At 32.8% G+C, this 19690-nt stretch overlaps 1 protein-coding gene across 2 annotated transcripts in view; it reads right to left on the reverse strand.

The window, feature by feature from the left end:
* Window positions 1–19165, reverse strand: part of LOC149170144 (uncharacterized) — a 338707-nt gene extending 319542 nt beyond the window's left edge. Inside the window, exon 1 of one of the 2 annotated variants that reach the window (XM_089428915.1) lies at window positions 18884–19145. In XM_089428915.1, the coding sequence (XP_089285041.1) occupies window positions 18884–18939 (56 nt within the window). In that variant the 5' untranslated portion in view covers window positions 18940–19145. Of the gene's footprint in view, window positions 1–18883 lie in introns of both variants that reach the window. The other variant, XM_089428917.1, reaches the window with a different exon arrangement.
* Between the last annotated feature and the right edge of the window lie 525 nt (window positions 19166–19690).

The following is a 19690-nucleotide window of genomic DNA, read 5'->3' on the forward strand; positions in this document are numbered from 1 at the left end:
AAATGTAAACATTTAGAACTTTAATATCACATGTTAAACATAACTAAAAAGAAGTAATTTTTGTCACATCCCCGTCCATAGACTTATCCAATGCATTGAGCAAGGGCATGACTAGGACCCACAATTTCAATCTATATTCAATATTGAAACCATAATCTCATTTAAAATCATAAATGTATTAAATTAAGAAATGCAATAGAAATAAAAATGCATAAACTTATTTAAATTAGGGATTTCATATCCATCTAATTCCTAAATAGAGAAAAACAAGAATATTGTTAGTCCTTACAATTTCATAGGTTGAAAAGGAAATCGAGAAGGGTAACCTCAAACCACTTCAGCTCAGTTAGCTAGCCCTACTGAGCATGAGAGGGATCTCTAAGTCTCTTATGAGTTATATGACTTTAAAGCAAATGAGTTTTAGGCTAGATATATGTATTTGTTTGTTTGTTTGTGAAAAATTGGTTTTTAGGGTTTGCTGAACTTAGGGTTTGGAGCCACAAATAGGTCTAGGCTGTAGGAGTGCAGGAGAAAATATGAGAAGGAGATAGATATCAAAAGCCATGGTGCATTTGGAATATTGCCAATGTAGTATAGAAGAGATTGCGTAGAAGAAACTAATGAGCATAAGTAAACATGATTTCATTAGCTTAGGAAGACATAAACATAACTATGAAAACCAGATAATAGAGCTTGAGAAACAAGAATTTTGCATATTTCACTGAAAGGAATCCATAGAAAGAAGATATATCATGTAGATGAAGATGTTTTAACCATTAAAATACAAATATAATGAAGTACATACACCATGAACTCACTGGGCTAGAGTTCCTTGAAAATAGCTGCAACCTGTCTCTATATTAGCTGAAAAGATGATTACATGCAAGCCTCCTCCACAAAAAGTTCAACCTTTCTCTCTGAAAGAGAAATGATACATATAGACTCTCCTAGACCACTTTCCCACCTTCAGGAGTCGAATTCCTTGGTGGAGGAACTGACTCCAAGATTCTCTCAACCAACAGGTGAGAGTGAGAAGGTGAAACTCAAACACTTCTTGGAGAGTTTGTTTAGGAGTTTGCTTCCTTTATGAGGCCTAATAAACATCAAAAACAACCTACAATGTACATTTATTCATGCCTACATCACCTAGCCTCGAAACGAGTGCCATTAAATAGAGAATTTTTACTTTGACTAAGTCAAACTGGAAACTAGAAATTTTACACAGTGAAATTTACAAATTAAAACACAAAAAAGTGCAGAAGCGCAGCACCGACTTTGAGATGATTTTCAGGTGCCTTCCAGAGGTCACACTGCAAAACAGAAGAACGGTCAACTAGCCCTTCAAGTCTAGTTTCCAAAACAATTTGAATTTTTGAATTTGGACCATGGGAAGGCCTTCAAAAATCCATTCTCCCAAGGTCACTCCAGGTGCGCAACGCGTGTCAAAAAAGGGTCCAAAATGCTATTTTTTGCCACTTTTTTGCACTTTTCTCCAAAACTGAGCCACCTCTGCAAAATCTGAGCAAATGAGTTTTTAGAGGATGGCAATATATTTCCAAAAATATAAAATTTTCCTGAAATAGAGGCTTGAGTAAAAAGCGCTGAGCCAAGGTGCTGCACATCTAATGCTACTGATTTTCTTAATTTAGCTCAAAAATTCTCAAAAAACTAAACGTTCTCAGAATTTTCTCAAAATTGGTTGGAAGCTGTAAAAAATATGTTTGTTAAACCTTCATAGATGCCTCAGCAAGCATCTCCAAGTTTCCCTCATCATTTTGGTATTTTTTGGCTTCCTTGAGCTTGTTTTCAAGCTGCTTTACCTTGACATTGGCGATCATGTTTTGAGCCTGGTAGTGGTGCGCCATATGCCTAAGCAACTGATTATCTCTGTTAACCTTTTCAAGGAGATTCTCAAGGTGGAAATTGATCTTGTCAAGCCAAAACTCCCTGTCTTCATTTATTTCCATGGCAATCCTCTCCTCAAAGGTCAATTCTTCCATTGGTGGCTTTTGTTCTCTTCTAGGTCTGGGTTCATGTCTTTGAACCAATACTCTCCATGATTTGGTATCCTTGTGGCAAGAGAGATGACATCAACTAAGAATGTGAAATCAATCCCTGCAATGGTGGCCTTTTCTCCTTTCAGATTGGTGGCAATCAAATCAATGAGCTGCTCATGAAAACTTACCTCTTCCACTCTTTGGCAAAACCCTAGGTAGTTGACATCTTCAAAGCATTGTCTTATGAATGGTGAATAATTGATCTCATTTCAGTTTTTGGGCTCATACCTCAGAGTCCTCCCTCCTTTATGATGTTTTCTCTTTTCTGATGGTGAAGAATCTCCTTCCATTTTTGAAACCCTAGATGATAGGAAATGCAAAAAAAACAGTGAAAAGTAATTGAAGTGGTGAAATAAGGGAGTTAGGGAAGGGAGATGGGAGTAGGGAAGTTTTTGGAGATGGGAGTAGGGAAGTTTTAGGAATCCTTAGGAAGTTAAATAAAGGGAAATGAATGAAGGAGATGAACTAGGAAATTTAAACATAGTCCTAGCTAGGGAAATTGCACAATTTGATAGATTAGGGCTAGGGTTTGTAGGGAGGTGAAGTGGAATGAAGGGAAATGGTTTGTTAGTGAATGGGGATGATGAGTTGCGTGAAAATAGAGGTATAGGGATAGTGTTTTTTAGGGTTTAAAAGCTCCAACTGATCATTTGCAAGCTCAAAGAATGAAATTCACACAAACCCTAGATGACTAAACTAACCATCATTCATTTGTTTTGCCAAAGTACAAGAGGGAGTGAAATGAGAGTACTTACTTGCTAGATGGCTTAGAGAAATATAAACCAGGAATGAAAGCTTAAAATTTGAATTTGGGTGATTTTTGGTGAGTTTTGGATGCTCTACCATGTGCGTAGCGTAGTTTGGTTGTGCACAGTGCAGTGTCTCTGTGTGCAACACCACCTCCAGAAGCGCAGCAAAAATGCAGCGCCATATTCCAACCTGCTTTTGGATGCCTTAGACTACTCCAAATTGAGCACTTGATAGCTCGTTGGAAATCTATTTAAGTCTACTACAATATGGACTCATCAAGAATGTACTTTGGACACTCCATCAGGGAGCAAAATGGATTTTCCCAAGGTCACTAAAAAAACTCAAGGTTTCTTTGACAAAAGCACGGCGCCAACTTACAAAGAACTTTTGGATGCCTTACACTAATCCAAATCACAATATGAAGCTACCATTGGAAAGCTTGGGATGTATACTACATAATAGAGTCCTTAAGCACTGCCAAAAACGGATCCAAACACCTGAAAAACTATCTTCAAGTCAATTTGTCCAGAAGTGCAACAACTCTCCCGTAGCAAGTGTATTTTGGGCATTTCTTTCAAATCATAACACCTGTGCATAAAATGAAGGAGGTTTGTGTTCCTTGGACTATAATGGACAAAAAACACTTTCACTTTGTTAAAATGCTTCTCCATTTGGTCGGAAACATATTTTGAAGCAAACATGTCCCTATGAGAAATGATGAGGTGAGGTAGTGTACTGCAACATTGTTTTATTTGAAATAAAACTTTACCTTTACCTTTATTTTGCTTTACGTAAGCTTCTAACTTCCTTTCCCCACTTAATCACATGATGGACATGTTTTTGGCAACATATGGTATCATGATGACACATGGAGTGAAGCCCTAGATCATGACTTAAAATGAAGAATTTAACCATTTCATGACCCAAGACACTTAAATGAAGATATGATACCTCGAAGAAGACAATGACCATGATGAGTGATGAAGACCATGAGTAAGTGAAGGGAGCAACAATGACCTAGACACAACAACCAATGACCAAATTTTTATTTGAAGATTCACTGAAATGACAAAAATTTGACTTGACACCCTAACAACACCTTATGAGAGCATATTTGATCACTCGTGACCGGATAACAAGACTGTCACTAAAAAATACAAGGAAAAATTATATTTTAACCAAGATGGTCCAAGAAATTAGTTATACGTGAGTACTTTTTCACCTCTCAGTAAGCATCTAGTCTAGATTACATCCAAGTCATTCTATGAGGTCATCAAGGTGATGAAAACTATCTATTGACTTAGGTTAATCAACCCAACCTAATTACTCTTAGACTCAATTAATCTATTCACAAATAAGAACTCCAAGAAACCACATAGTCATCAACTAGTTATGGAATTCTCATCCACTACCCACACAACACAAGGAAGATACTTCCCTTCTCTATGTAACTATCCCTCAAGAGTATTATCCTTTCCAATTCCCTCAATATAGCTAGGAAGAACCATACTATTATCCATCTTATGGAAATAACCTCAATGAATATTCCATTGGATATAGGGAACCCAAGGAGAAATTAACAAGGAAGGGGTGGTTAAACAACCTGACCACTATGCTCCCTTATGACCATATGTCTCTCTTTTTGGATCCATATATTACTCTTTGATAGGCCCTTTGGCCATGTCAGGTTAGTATATCACTCTAAAACACATTGGTTTCAATTTGCATAACATTAATAGTACTTAAACATGAGAATGGTAAAAGTGTGTATATTAAAATAGAGAAGGAATGGGTTTCCATGAGGATGGGGGACTCTTACACTTCCCCGTGATTAGTGTACCTATACCCATGCCTTCATAAGTATAGGTAGATAATTCTTAGCAACCACCACATGCATCCAATAATTGGCTTCTAAGTCAAATATGGTGGAAGAGATTTAAATAAGACTCACGATTAAAAGTTGAGAGTTCTTTGAAAGATGGTATCCCACTCTCACCCAATTCCCCCTCTCCTAGGGACTCCTTTCATCTTCCCCTAGTAGATTCATAACCCTTTTTGTATTGGGTATGTTTTATACTCTTTGCATTATTAGTCATGTTCAGACCCCAATTCCTAATGGGGGGCTCCCACCCCCCCATATAATTGTTTCCATGGGAAATCCAATAGGGAAGTGACATTGTTATGGAGCCCCCCTCCTCCCTGGCAGGGCCTTTCGAGGGCAACACCCTCGAAGAAAATTTTTTGGAAAATTTTCCATGTAAAATATTACAATTTCATTATCAATATAAATCGTTCATCATTAGATCAAATATTTGAGAATAGAAGTTATGTTAAGGTTTCTCACCCTAGAAACCCTCTTTTAAGGGGGAATTGTATAGTGGCTATGTAAACATTGAGAGATATATAAAAATTAGTATGATTTTCCCAGATTTTGGGAAAAAATTTCGTGTAAATTATGTATGTGCTATTGAATCTTTTTTATTTATATTGGGTTAAAACCTACATTTGGTATCAAAGTAGTTTTGGCTTCAAGGGGACACCTTTGTGGCTAAGGGATTTTACTCAATCCTATGGTAGATCCTATTACAGTGGGATATCTGTGAAATCAATTCCTATGGTGAAAAGAAATGGTGAAAAATGCCAAGATAGAGGTTGAGAAATTTGATGGAAAAAGTTTTGATTTGTGGAAGCTCGAGATGGAAGATCTGTTGATATACAAATATCAATGGATTCTAGTGATCCAAGTACTAAACCAATAATAATGTCACTTGAATATTAAACCAAGTTGGATTGAAAGGCAAAGAGCACCTTATGATTGTGTCTCTAAGATTTAGTATTGATGAATGTTTTAGAAGAAGCTATAGTGAAGGAATTGTGGGATAAGTTAGGGATATTGTGTTAGTATAAGTCCTTGGTGAATAAATTATTCCTATGGAATAAGTTGTATAACCTAAAAATGAAGTATGGAGGCTCGGTGATAGAGCATCTAAACACAATCAATACAATGGTAAGTTAGTTATCATCTATTGATATTAAGATTTCAAATGGAGATAAGTGAAGTAGTATATTTTGTTCTCTACCAAATTTATGGGATAGTTTGGTTGTTTCCATAGGTAGTAATGCAACTACCTTATGTTTTAATGATATAGTCTCATCCTTGTTATCAAAGGAGAAGAGATGGAAAATGATGGAAAGTCAAAATGGAGATATTTTCCCTGTAAGAGGACAGTCCTAGAATAGAAATAAAAATAACTCCTCAAATAGGAGATCTAAATCTTCAGGAAAATTTGTAAAGATATGTTGGAAATGTGGAAAAGAAGAGCATTACAAGAAATATTGCAAATCCAAAACTATTAAGAAAGGGAAGGGACCTATTAATGATGCTCCTTCTGTTGAACCAAAAACATCCTTGGATGAAGGACAAGATGTGTACTTGGCTTCTTCAGGTACACATGTAGTTATGAGGCATGGTTGCTCGACTCAAGTGCATCATTTCATATGACTCCCCATAGTGAGTGGTTTTGTGAGTATGAAATATATGATGGTCGTAATGCTTTCGTAGGGGATGAATCGATGACCAGAATCAGAGGATAAGGAAAATTCAAGTCAAAGCTCATGGGTGGAATGGCTAGACCACTTCCTATTGTTCTACACATCCCTAGATTAGCTAGAAATTGATTTATGTAAGCAAGAAGAGTGATGTGATGTAAAACAATGTGTGAAAAGGTTGTTTTCCAGATGGTTCAAGAGGCAATGGTATTGTTGAGGGAAGTTCATATTGGAACAATATATAAGCTATTGGAAAGTATTGTTAGTAATAGGTGCAACAATTTCATTGTTCCTAAGAGTGGAGTAGAAGAAGGAAAAATTCATATATTCTCTTGGGAAAAGGCTATGTTGTGACATCAAACACTAGGACATATTGGAGAGAATGATCTTTGAATATTACATGGCAATGGTTTGGTATAAGGTATGTCAAAATTCTCTTTGAATTTTGATTTATGTGAACATTGTTTATATGGGAGGTAGAATAATGTGATATTCTCCTCTTATGCTAAAACATCAAAGGGGATACTACAACTAGTGCATAGTGATGTTTTTGGATCTATGTCAGATCCATCACTAGGTAAATGTGTGTATTATGTCTCATTTATAATGGCTTCTTGAGGAATAAATGAATATATCATCACAAAGAAATATGAATTCTTTGACATATTTAAATATTTTAAGGATTTGGTGGAAAATCAAACAGAGAAGAAAATCAAGGTGTTGAGGCTAGATAATGGTGGAGACTTCTGCAAGACAGAATTTTAAGAGTGTTATAAGAATTTTGGTATGACACAGAAGAAAACTAATTTATATACACCTTGACAGAATGATGTTGTAGAAAGGATGAACATGACGTTGATGGAAAAAGTAAGGAACGTGCTCAATGGTGTTGGGTTAGGATAGGAATTCTCAGCAAAGGTAGTTGATATTGCATATTACTTGGTAAATAGATCACCCTCATCAACACTGGATGATATTATTCTACATGAGGTAGGATTGGTAAGAAACCCTCTCTCACACATCTCAGGGTATTTGGCTGTGATGCATATGTACATTTTTAGAAGGAAAATATAACTAAGTTGGGTAGTAAATTTGAAAGGGGCATCGTTATTGGTTATAAAGATGGTTGAAAGGTTATAATTTTTAGAACCCAGAAATTAAGAAGGTATTGTATAGTTGAGATGAGGTATTTATAGAAGTGAAATATGTTATCAAATAGGAAGTCCTACGAAGGGAGAAAGAACTAGAGAATATAGATTTTGAACTGAAGAATAATGAAGCAAACTCTATAATAGAACAGGAATCAGAAGAAGAAGAACCATATACTTTGATTTTGAAGAGATCAGTTTGGGAAAGAAGGAAACTAAAAAGATATACTCCACCAGATTTTCGTTCAAATTTTTCTTTGTTTGTTATTGATGACTATCCTAGAACTGTTAGGGAGGTAGTGGATTCATAGGATAGAAAACCATGGAAAGAAAAATAAAAACAAAAAAAAAATCCACGGTTGAAGAAATTGCAACCTTGGATAAGAATGAAGCTTGGATCTAGTGGAGTTTCTAGCTGGAAGAAAACCTATTGGAAGCAACTAAGTGTTTAAGAAGAGGTTAAATGCAAAAGGAAAAGTAGACAAATAAAAATCTTAATTAATAGTAAAAGGTTATTCCCAGGTCTCGGGAATTGAATTTGGTGATATTTTTTCTCCTTTTGCTAAGTTAGTTTTTATTAGATTTATTTTATCTGTTGTTGTTGATTTTGATTTTGAGGTAGAATAGATGGACGTGAAGACAACATTCCTACATGGGGATCTAGAAGATTATATCTACATGAAGAAACTAGAAGGCTTTGCAATGAAGGGAAATAATAAGATTTGTTATGTAGGTTGAAAAAATCTGTGTATGGGTTAAATAAATCACCAGGCATGTAGTATTAAAAATTTGATACATATAATTGACACTTGGCTTCACAAGGAGGAAAGTAGATTATCGTATTTATTTTAAATTAGTTGGTGATCGTCTTATTTATTTTGTCTTGTATGTTTATGATATGTTGTTAATTGGAAATGACAAGGAAATTATCCAGGATGTGAAAACTCAATTTTCCACTAAATTTGACATGAAGGATCCTGGTGTTGCAAATTTCATTTTGGGCATGGAAATTAAAAGAGAATGGGAAAACAGGAAACTCTGGTAAATTAGAGGAAATATGTCAAGACAATATTGTAGAGGTTCATTATGAAAGAAGGTAAATCGGTAAAGGTACATATTCCTAGGTGTAAATTTATCTCCAAGTCAGTTTCCCAAGTCACCAAAAAAGGAAGAGAACATGTCTCGCATTCCATTTTCCAGTGGGATTGGAAGTTTTATGTATGCAATGGTTTGTACTAGACCAGATATTGCACATGAAGTGGGAGAATTGATCAACTATATGTCAAAACCAAGGAGAATTGGACAATAGTAAAGAGGGTGTTCAAGTATCTGCGTGGCACTATTGATTATAGATTGTGCTACCAAGGAAGACCAGGATTGGACAGAGTGTTGGACATACATGGATTTGTTGATGAAGGTTGGGTTGGAGATCTAGATCGTAGAATATCTACAAGTGGGTATGTGTTTAACCTATTTGGATGAGCAATCTGTTGGATAAGCAAGAGACATTCTATAATGGCACTCTCAACTATAGGAGCTAAATACATGGTAAGCTACTCATGGCAGTAAAGAAGAAGATTGGTTACAGAGATTGTGTTCATGTGTTAGGTTTGTACAAGTTGTAAGGATAGATTGTGACATCCAAAGTGCAATTTTCCTAGCAAAGAACCCTAATTATTATTTCAAAACAAAGCATATTGATATTTAGTATCACTTTGTGAGAGATATGGTTGAAGAGAAGAAGGTACTACTGATAAATGTGGACACTTTGAAGAATGATGCAGATTCAATGAAAAAATATGTAAGTACTAAGAATTTATCTGGGTATAGAGAAACAATGGGTATTATTTCCCTAGATTGTTGATTGTGTACTCTTATGACCCCTTGTATGCAACGAAAATAATAAGTGCGAGAATGTTGGGTATGTGTTAGATTGTTTGCATTATTAGTCGTATTGGGCCATAGTTCCTAATGAGGGGCTTTCACCCTATGTAAATGTCATTGTGGGAGTCCAAGGGGGGCGACAACACATTTATGAGCCCCTCCCAGTGGGAGATTTCGAGGGAAATGCCCTCAAAGAAATTTTTTTGGAAAATTTGCCTTGTAGAATATTGTAATTTCATAATCAATCTAGACCATTCATCATTAGGTCACAAATTTAATAGTAAAAGTTATGTTGGGGATTTTTTTTTCCCTAAATGGAAACCCTCCTTTAAGAGGAAAATGTATAACGCTTATGTAATCATTGAAAGTTATAGAAAAATTAGTCCAATTTTCCTAATTTTGGGTTGCAAATTGTGTTCATGTGCTATTAAGTCTTTTATATTTTATATTGAGAATTTATCTGCAAAAATTATTTTTCCAAAATTAAAACCTACATTTTTTTACTCCCTACTACTCATTTTCGACATTTATATTAATTCTCAACAAAACTATTTACTTATATTAATTTTACCATTGAAGTTCTATCACATGATACAAGGAAAGCACATTTACTATTATTACGTACCGAACCATTCATAGTTAAGATTTGGCTTTAAGATTGACATTAAAATTTTATTGAAACTCTTAAGCGTCTTGAATATTGTAATTATTATAATACTTATTTGCAATTTATACATACTCTAATATAATACATCTAAAGGGTTAAAACTAACATATTACAATTATATTAACTTTAGAGAAAATTTGATGCATTTTTTTATTTCTCCCCAAATTTAATGTAGTGCATCGAATCTATACTTAAATTCACTTATAGTACTTCCTTTTTTTATAGTTGAATTGTTAAAATAAAATTGACATTTATCTTTACGTTATCTTTTGTTTTCTTTTATCTTATAATTTAATATTTTAAAACATTTAATGGTAGGTCTTTAATATCTTAAGGTACATTGCAAAGTCATTTCAATTTCAAATCATAATCTATAATTCAACAACATTAATATAGTTTTAATATTTTAACACTAGTGAAATGAATCAAAGTATATTTTGTCTTATATTCCATTGGAATTGGAAATTGTAAAAGTATGAAACTGAAAAATATATAGTTAAAACTTTAACATTTAATATATGACTAGTTTATATGCTCCGGTAACCTCACTAATAAGATTATCTACTTTTAAAATTTAAAAACATTATTCAAATCTAAAAAATTCTTAAAATCAAATGAAATTAACTTTATTCAAATCAAAATCAACCATATTAAACTTTTAAAAAGATTACTCAATTTGATTAAAAAAACCTTTTCAAATTCCAATTATCTCCACTGGAAAACATTATTCAAATCTAACGAAATTCCATAAATCAAATTACCCCTTAATTTTTTAAGAAATTTATTCCAATTTGATTTTAAAAACTTCTTAAAACGTACAATTTTATTTATATTTATAAATTAATGTTTATATATTAAGTCATGTATAATTATAATGTTTATTAGAATGGTTAGTACAATTTAATTTATATTTATAAATTAATGTTTATATATTAAGTCATGTATAATTATATTTCATATAATTTGTTTAGAATAACAAAATATTTTTAAAATAGTTATATTAATAAAGAGGTTGATTCATATTTTTTGGGTAATAATTGTTCAAAAATGTATTAACCATAAATTCATTATTTTTTTCAAATAATCTTTAAAAAAAATCCTTTATAGGGATAGCAATTGAGGAAGGAGGAAGGGTCCTTTACAAAAGGAAGAGACCTGTCTTTAAATTATCAAAGGCATAAAAAATTGTAAATGTAACGATGTGACTGGAATGCCCTTATCGTTATACAGATTTGCACATTGTCATCATTCATTGATTAGTGAGAATTCTTCATTAAAAACTTCGTTGTATTTTGTGATTAATATTTCGTATATTTATTTTTATGTTTTGATTTAACAAAAATCAAATCATAAATTTTATAAAAATAATATTTTTTATTTAATTAACGGTTAGAGTTGATATAATAGTTCTGAGGGTTAATTAGTGACAATTTTTCATTAAAAACTTTATTGTATTTTGTGATTACTATTTTGCATATTTATTTTTAATTTTTGATATAATAAAAATCAAATCATAAATTTTATAAAATATAATATTTTTTATTTAATTAACGGTTAGGAGTGATATAATAATTTTGATGGTTAATTGTCAAATTTGCGGTAGTTTAATTGGAAACGGATATAAAAATAAAATCTCACTGAATTAAAAGTCTTAGATTCAAATCTTATGCTATTCTCCATTGTAAATGAGAAATTGAATATGATAAAGATATAATCCTACCAAGCACGTGAGTGCATGATGTGTTGGTTGGGGCGGTTGGCTTTCGCACCCCCAGCCACGTTCGATTCCTGTGGGAGCTGCGCGATGCTGCAGCACATTTGTTTCGATGATGACGTATGTGTTTCGATGATGACGTAATTCTGCTCGCTTCGGCGATAAATGTTGTATGATGAAATCTGCTCGCTTCGACGATATATATTGTATGATGATTCTTCAGCGGGGATGCTTTCTCCCCACGGAAAAGAAAAAAAAAAAATATAATCCTACCAAACTTACAACAACAACAAAAATTAAAACTTTATTTAATTGATTAAATATTTATAACTATAATATCTCTTAAGTATTTTCTAAAAAAAATAAAAAAATTATAAGTTACCCATTAAAAAAATGAATCAGCACTTCAAGAATAACGGTAATGGACATGCCACCATGTGACAGTCGTAGTTGTGGAAGGAAAAATATGTGCCCTGCAATAGGCTTGTGCCCAGTCTTTGCCATACACTATGCAAAGTGAGAGCCGAGAAAAAATTTATCAATTGAATTTATATTCATACTATATAATCGTTATAAAACTATAATTATTTCGCATTTATACTATATAATTTAGAATATAATAATATGCATTAAGTTTATAGATGTTTAAAATCTATTTATTATAGAATAAAAATGTTAAAGTTTTAATTTAATTATTAAATAGATGGTTTAATTTTTATGGGATATTTATATAATATATTAAATAATAGTTAAAGATAGAGAATTGATATTTATTTTAAAGGTAGTTATGTTTTTCTTTTTTCAATTTAATTAAAAAATGTCATATTTATAAATGTCAAATACTATATTTTTCTTGTTATATATTTTTTAAAATATATATTTATTTAATTCATATATTAATTGTTTTTATAATTAATAATAATAATAATACGTTGTTTCAAGGACGCAATTCAATTGGTGATTGAAGTAATGTGAGTTTGTGGTAATGAAGACATCCAAGATTTAAATCCCCCTAGTTCTGTCCCAATTTACAGAGAGGAGGACAGCTCATAGACCCCAGAGGTTTATTGGTAGCCCCTTGTCACGCAAATTACCAAGTTCCTATGGGTTACAAAAAAAAACAATAATAATAGTTTAAAATAAAGTTATAACTTAGTTAATTTTTATGATTTTTTCTTCCCACAATTGGTGCCTAAACATAGGATATGTGTCCCTTCTTTGATATGAGTATGTTAGATCTTAATGCATCTTGTTGTATGCCCCCCAGTTGACAGCTCACACGTAAAGCAAATCATTAATATTTGGATGGTGAAGCTTGAGCTAAATGTAAGGGAGTTATGGTTCATCATGGAGGTTAGTGTGCGAGAGTCCTTGAAAGGACAACCCGACCTGTTGGTCGCCTTCAACTCTGCTTCTAGTTTAATTATGGACAATTTCATGGAGAAGCCTAGGAATTATTACCTGAATGGAAGGGAAATTCAAGGTATTAGGTTGTGTGTTTAAATTGGTTATTATCTAGTGGGAGTAGTGACATGAAAGGTTGTCTGTGAGTTTTGTAGTCTTATGCCATTTTCATAAGGCATATCCTCATTGGGTTTTAGGGTTCTTTTCTTGGAGTTTCCTTTCATTTAAGATTAAGTTGTTCTTGTATTCTTTGTGGCCAACTCAATGTGTTTCTATAGTAAGATATATTCATGTTCGTTGACTTCATTCTAGCTTTCAAACTAAAGGTGGAGTTTTGTGGATGCAAGTTTGTTGGCTCCAAGCTTGGGCTTCAACTGGCTTTGCACTTTGCCTTGACAATAATATTTGTGTCTTCTCATTCATTGTTTCTTGGTTTTTCAGTTCCAAATTCTCAATTCATGGTTTTATTTATTAGTTTTTTATTTTACTATCAGTTCTTTGGTATTCTTCTCTTAATGCAGATGTTTTCCTGTAATACTCTTACTTCTTCCCCTTATGTCAGTTTTCTTGGTTGCCCCCCTTTTTTCATGGCTTTTAAGGGAAGGAGGCTCTAAATTCTTGTTAAGTCTATGAAGCCTATATCTTTCCACTTTATTGTCCTAGATATTTTATTTCCATAAGCTTAGTTTTCCTCTAGCTCTATTTTGTGTTTGTCCTTTCCTTTGGATTTACTCAGCTCCCCTCGATTTTGGTCCATTTTGTGTTCTTTCTTCTACTTATATGGCATGTAGAGGAATATCCTTGAGATGCAAATGAGGGAAAAGCGGTAGAGCTATTCACTTTGCAAGTGGGGATGTCCATCACTTGTCTTCCTATCAACCACATGTTCAAATTGTTGCTCAGTATTCAATGGATCTCAACGTATTTATTGAGAGGATTCGGTGAAATTTTTAGAAGTTTAGGAGGAGGTTTGGTATGATTGCAAGTTCATTCTTGATCATTAGATTGACATGGAAACAAGGAGATTGATCCCTAAGATTGGAACTTATACTCAATCTCGTTAGAACTCCTACATGCAAGAAATCAATCTCTATTGGAAAATAAAAGCACTAATGGGAAGAGTTCTCATTGAGAGGGTTGATACTCATCAAAATATATTAGTCTGCATTACAAGGATATTGGATAAAATGGGGAATTTAGATAACAAAGTTTTTGTTTTGGCTAAGAATATGGCAAGCATCACATTTACCCTATCTGATGAAGACAATACTTATAACCACTAATATAGGTGGAATTTTCCTCACAAGGGCTTCACTCAATGAACCTCTGATATATCACGTGCATTCGTGGCATACTAAACAACACCCTTGCTTTGACTACATATCAGAAATACCTCTAAAAATCACATTATTTAACCCACTACCAATACGAACCTAATACACCTCCCCAATTTAAACAACCCCTACTTTCACTAGATATTCTTGGTATTCATTTTTTTCATTAACATTTTTTATACCCCTTTATATATTTTCATTAGCTTTGAGCTCCATTTTTTATACTTGCCAATATAAAAACCCTTTACCCCATATTATATGCTCAATATATTATGTCATTTTTTCCTCAATATATATCCCCCAATATGAATGCCTGTGGTATGGTATTGCTCCCCCAATATGAATGCATGTGGTATCGTCTTTCTCCCCCAATGAAGCCCTCGTGCTCTTCCCTAGGCCTCACAGCTATTGATCTAGGTGGACTCTTCCTTATGCTAACATGAACAGGTGAGCCTGCATTGATATTGCAGTTTTCTATAGTGGCACCAGTTTAATTCTGATTGTCAATATTTGGTAATCTTTTTTTGTTAATTATACTTTTACTTTAAATGATAAGATTATAGCTTTTGCGATATGTAATGTAAAAAATTTGAAACTATGTTATTGACTTGGTTTCCCATGTGGCATACTAATAGCATATGGACATTAGTTATGTAGCTATTTAAAAAAAATAAAAAAATACAAGGTGTTGAATCTTAAAATAAAAGTAAAAAAAAATAAATGTTTTTTTGTAATCTTGGAAATATGAGATCTATCATGAGGTGAGTGTCTCGATGCCTCTCATAGATTAATCCCTATGGGCATTTACCAACCATTTAATTTATATGCATGCACTAATCACCTAGTAAATTAATTTATTTTGATAAAACCAACCTCTCCTTGGAAGTTTATGGACTTATCCAAGTGTAAATAGATAGAAGGATGTTCCATGATATCAATAAATCACTCTATGGAGTTCTTAATTTACATTTATATTCACATTCGTATTTACGATATTGGGTATAAATGTCTTGGTTTAATGATTTTTATATAATAAGATGCATTTTGTTGAGGGTTACATTATATATAGTTTAAGATTAATTGTTTTCATGTTTGTTATTTTTTATATCTATTTTTTATCATAACCAATTATTAATGAAAAGGGTGTTGGAATTCATTAGTTATTCTTTAACAACAATGGCTCTCTCCTTGGATCTCTCCTAGACTCATTTCTTTAGGCCAGTGCAGGTCTCGTCCTCGGTGGTGGTTGTGTCTTTTTGCAGAGAATTTTGTAGTATGGAGGAAGAATGTTCGGCCCTGGGTTCTCCAATTTGATGGTGCCTCCAAGCGCAATCCAGGGGTGGCAAGAGGGGGAGGGATTCTTCTAAATCTCGAAGGAATAATCGTGGACAAATTCTCGTGGGGGTTTGGCAGGAAAACAAACAACCTGATCGAGATGTATGGACTTTTCTTGGGGCTATCAATAACCCAAAAGTGTGGCATCAAAGACATAGTTATGCTAGGAGACTCCTTAATCATTCACCACCTAAGATCCAATATGCCTCCTAAAGACTTTATGCTTAGCTTATTGTTCCAATGCATCAAAGGTATATTATGATGTTTATCTAGCTCCCCCCATTTTCATATTCTTCATAGTCTCAATAGTGAAGTAGATCTTATGGCCAATAAACATGCCTCTTGGCAGAAGGGTGAACATAAATAAATGTTATGGTTGGTCATGTTGTCATCCCATAAATGAAGCTCATGGCCTATTTTTGTATTCCCAACATTAATTTGTGCCCCTTCCCCTCTATAGCATCATTGTCAAATTCATGTTATTCAATCTCCTTTAAAAATTCTCCTTGCCCCTCCCTTTCACCTCCATGTTTAGCTGATAGGCAAGCTTGTGTTATGGTGCCAATTGCAATGAGGTTGTGGCAAACTCTATACCAAACAAGTGTGGTATCCCTTGAGGTTAGATTACATGCAATCGTGTTGCAGATAATTTCTTCAACACCTCTTTCAATTATCTCCTTGAATGTGCCTCATTCATGTGAACTAAGGAAGATTAGATAGAAGTGCAAAGCAAGATTCATGCCATAGGAGGAAGGTGTCGTTTCAGTTAGTGGGGAGATGATTATCTCGTTACGGGAACCTAAATTACATAATGTAACCCTACAAAATCTTATGGGACTATCCTTTGGTAGTGAGATTAAATTGTGGAGAGGAGGCTTTGTTTTCTCAATTCCACGGGAGCAGAGAAGGTTATGGTATGTCCATGCTATGAGCATTAGTCGAAGGGAGGTTCTATTAGCAAGGGTGGCATGCAGTTGGGGAAATTGGAAGATCACTGATGAGCTCGAGGTTGCTACTTGGATTCTTTGGTGTAGGGATCTTTGTTCAGGAGTAAAGCATCATTGCAGCTGGGAAGTGTGGTGTCACACTCTCTCTGGTTCAAGGTAATTGTGTCCATTCTTTGTTCAATTAGTTTGGTGCATAATAGGGAGCATTCTCTCTACTTAGAGGTTTCAAGTTATGATTTAGGAAAGGAAATTGGTGGTTCTACTATCAGCTCAGTATCAGTTGATTCTTCTTTTTTTTGGCTTTGGTCTCAGCAACCCCTCTCATGGATTCAAGCTCAAAGTCAAACTCTCTAGCCTCAATTGTATGTGAACATTGTTGAAAGGCCCATGTAGAGATGAACGTTGAAATTTACGACTTGTAGGTAATGTTATATCAACAATAGACCTCAAATTGAACCATAATGGAATTAGTTGAGGCCCAACAAAAGAGAATTGCACGTTTGGAAGATGAGGTGGAAGCTCTATGCAGTATAATTATGGATTTGCATCTTCAAACCAATCGTCCAATGATCCCACTAGGAGATAGCTCTGATTAAGCCTTAAGGTAATGATCAGAGTTAAATGTGTATGTATGTTGTTTCAATCTTGTCGACTATATACTTCTAGGACAATAAGGGTATTGTCAAGGTTTCAGGATTTTGATGTAATCTAGGAAAGGGTAGATAGTTGCAATTTTTCAATCCATATGCCCATGAGCAAAACAATAATGTAACTCCCACAAGTATTTGCCATGACCGGGCACGGGTTTAATACAAAAATACTTATTTCCATGAAAAAAAGAAAGGTGTTGGAATTGTTAATGAAGACAATATTGAACTTGAGATAAATTTCATTAGATATAGTCAAATTATTTTACAAATTAATATTTATTTAGTAATTTAAAATAGGGAAAATATTAAACCAATATTTTTAATTTGAAGTTTGGGAAAAAAAAATAATTTAATTTGATGTTTGGAAATAAAATATTTTAAATTAAAATAAATATGATTTTTTTTTATTATTAAAAAAAAAGGACCAAAAAAAATTGAAAAAAAACATAATAAAAAAATAAAATTAAAAATAACAATTTAATTAACTTAAAATTAGAAGTTTATAAAAAATTATTAACTTATATAAAGATATATAATAATAATAATAAAAGAAATGCAATGTTTAACCTTCTTCAATTTTATTATGACATTATTCTGAATGAAATTGTATGCCAAGTTATATTGAACTTGATCTAAATTTAATTGTTACATTAGACTCGATGAAATTGTAGGACAAGTTATCTTGAACTTCAGCTAAATTTCAATGTTAATTGAAATTGGGTTATCAAACAATGATAACGCAGCTCGTAACATACAAGTGGCTCGGAAATACACTGATTTTGTTGAAGGTGGGAATGTAAGTTTACAAGTTTTGGATTTTTATTTTTATTTTTTTTATTTAATTTTATAAAAAAAAATTATAAATTTGAATTGTGTAATTTGCAAAATTTGAATATACATATTACAAATACGATCATTACGATTATTGTATCATATTATTATTAAAATATATAGTTTAGTAAAAATAATTATTACTAAATCATATAATTTAGGGAAAATAATTAACCTTAAAAAATATTATTTTAAATTTATACACTAATAAATTATATATAAACCAGTATTTTTTTCATCTAAAAAATTCAACAAAAATAATCTTTTACCAGTATAACAGTGTTTCTGTATCATATTATTATTAAAATATATAGTTCAGCAAAAATAATTATTGTTAAATCATATAATTCAGGGAAAATAATTAGCCTTAAAAAAATTTTATTTTAAATTATATAAATTAATACATTTTTTTCATCTAAAAAATTCAACGAAAATAATCTTTTACCAGTATAACAGTGTTTCATTTTCCACATTGATTCTGTAAATAAATTAATAGGCAGTTTCATTGAAATCGCAGCATCACAAGATTTCCAACTAAAATTTGAATACTGGAAAAAAGATTCAATTAATAGAAGCAACAAAAATATTGGATCTCAGATGTAGACTTGCTTACTTGACTTGATCGTTGATCTGTGCATTCTTGCTCCTCACTGTTCGCCTGCCCAACATGGCCACTCCAACTTTCTGACTCCCCAACTTGAACTTCCTGACCTCCCCAGCACAGGGCTCGTTTTTATGGTTGTTGATAACTCTCTGAAATCTTCCAACTTCAAACTTTCTTCAAACTTCCCTGATCTTCTCAGTAACTATTAATTTCCGCTCTTTCCTGTAACAAGCATTTCCCTTTTTCTGTGTCTCCTCACCCTGGTAAGGGAGAAGAATACCGGCATTTAATGGGTTCTTCCGGCGCTCACCTATCCTCTGACAACTCACAGAATTACACATTATCTTCTTAATTGTTTAACTGTTTCTGACCTACATTCAACTACTATAGGTTGATTCTACTATGAGAACTTATTATATTTTTAAATGCCTTTTCCAATGTTCACCCACTCTTCACAATGAACATGACTACACATTTATGTTTTTAATAGTTTTGTTAATCTCTGTGTTAAATTTTCCTAAGTACTATATATAAAAAATTTACTCATCCTCTACATATGTATCGAATTAACTAGATTAGAAGAAAAGTTACTTTTTATTTATATTTCAATAAAGTTTAAATTTAATTGAAATTTCTTAAAAAAAAAAATTCCACATATTATTTTTATATAAATTTTGTTAACTATATAGTCTAATTAATAAGTGAAATGGTTGGTTCATGGGCAGTTTTTATTTTTGCCTAAAATCTGGTAGAATTTAGTAGTTTAAATTGTTTTATTTGTAAAATTTGGTTGTCTAGGAGTGTTGAATCTATTTT

This window comes from Pinus tabuliformis, chromosome 4_2 (genome assembly GCF_031772625.1).
Source record: "Pinus tabuliformis cultivar Carrire ecotype Pingquan chromosome 4_2, CPIR1, whole genome shotgun sequence".
In the NCBI taxonomy this organism is placed as follows: Eukaryota; Viridiplantae; Streptophyta; class Pinopsida; order Pinales; family Pinaceae; genus Pinus; species Pinus tabuliformis.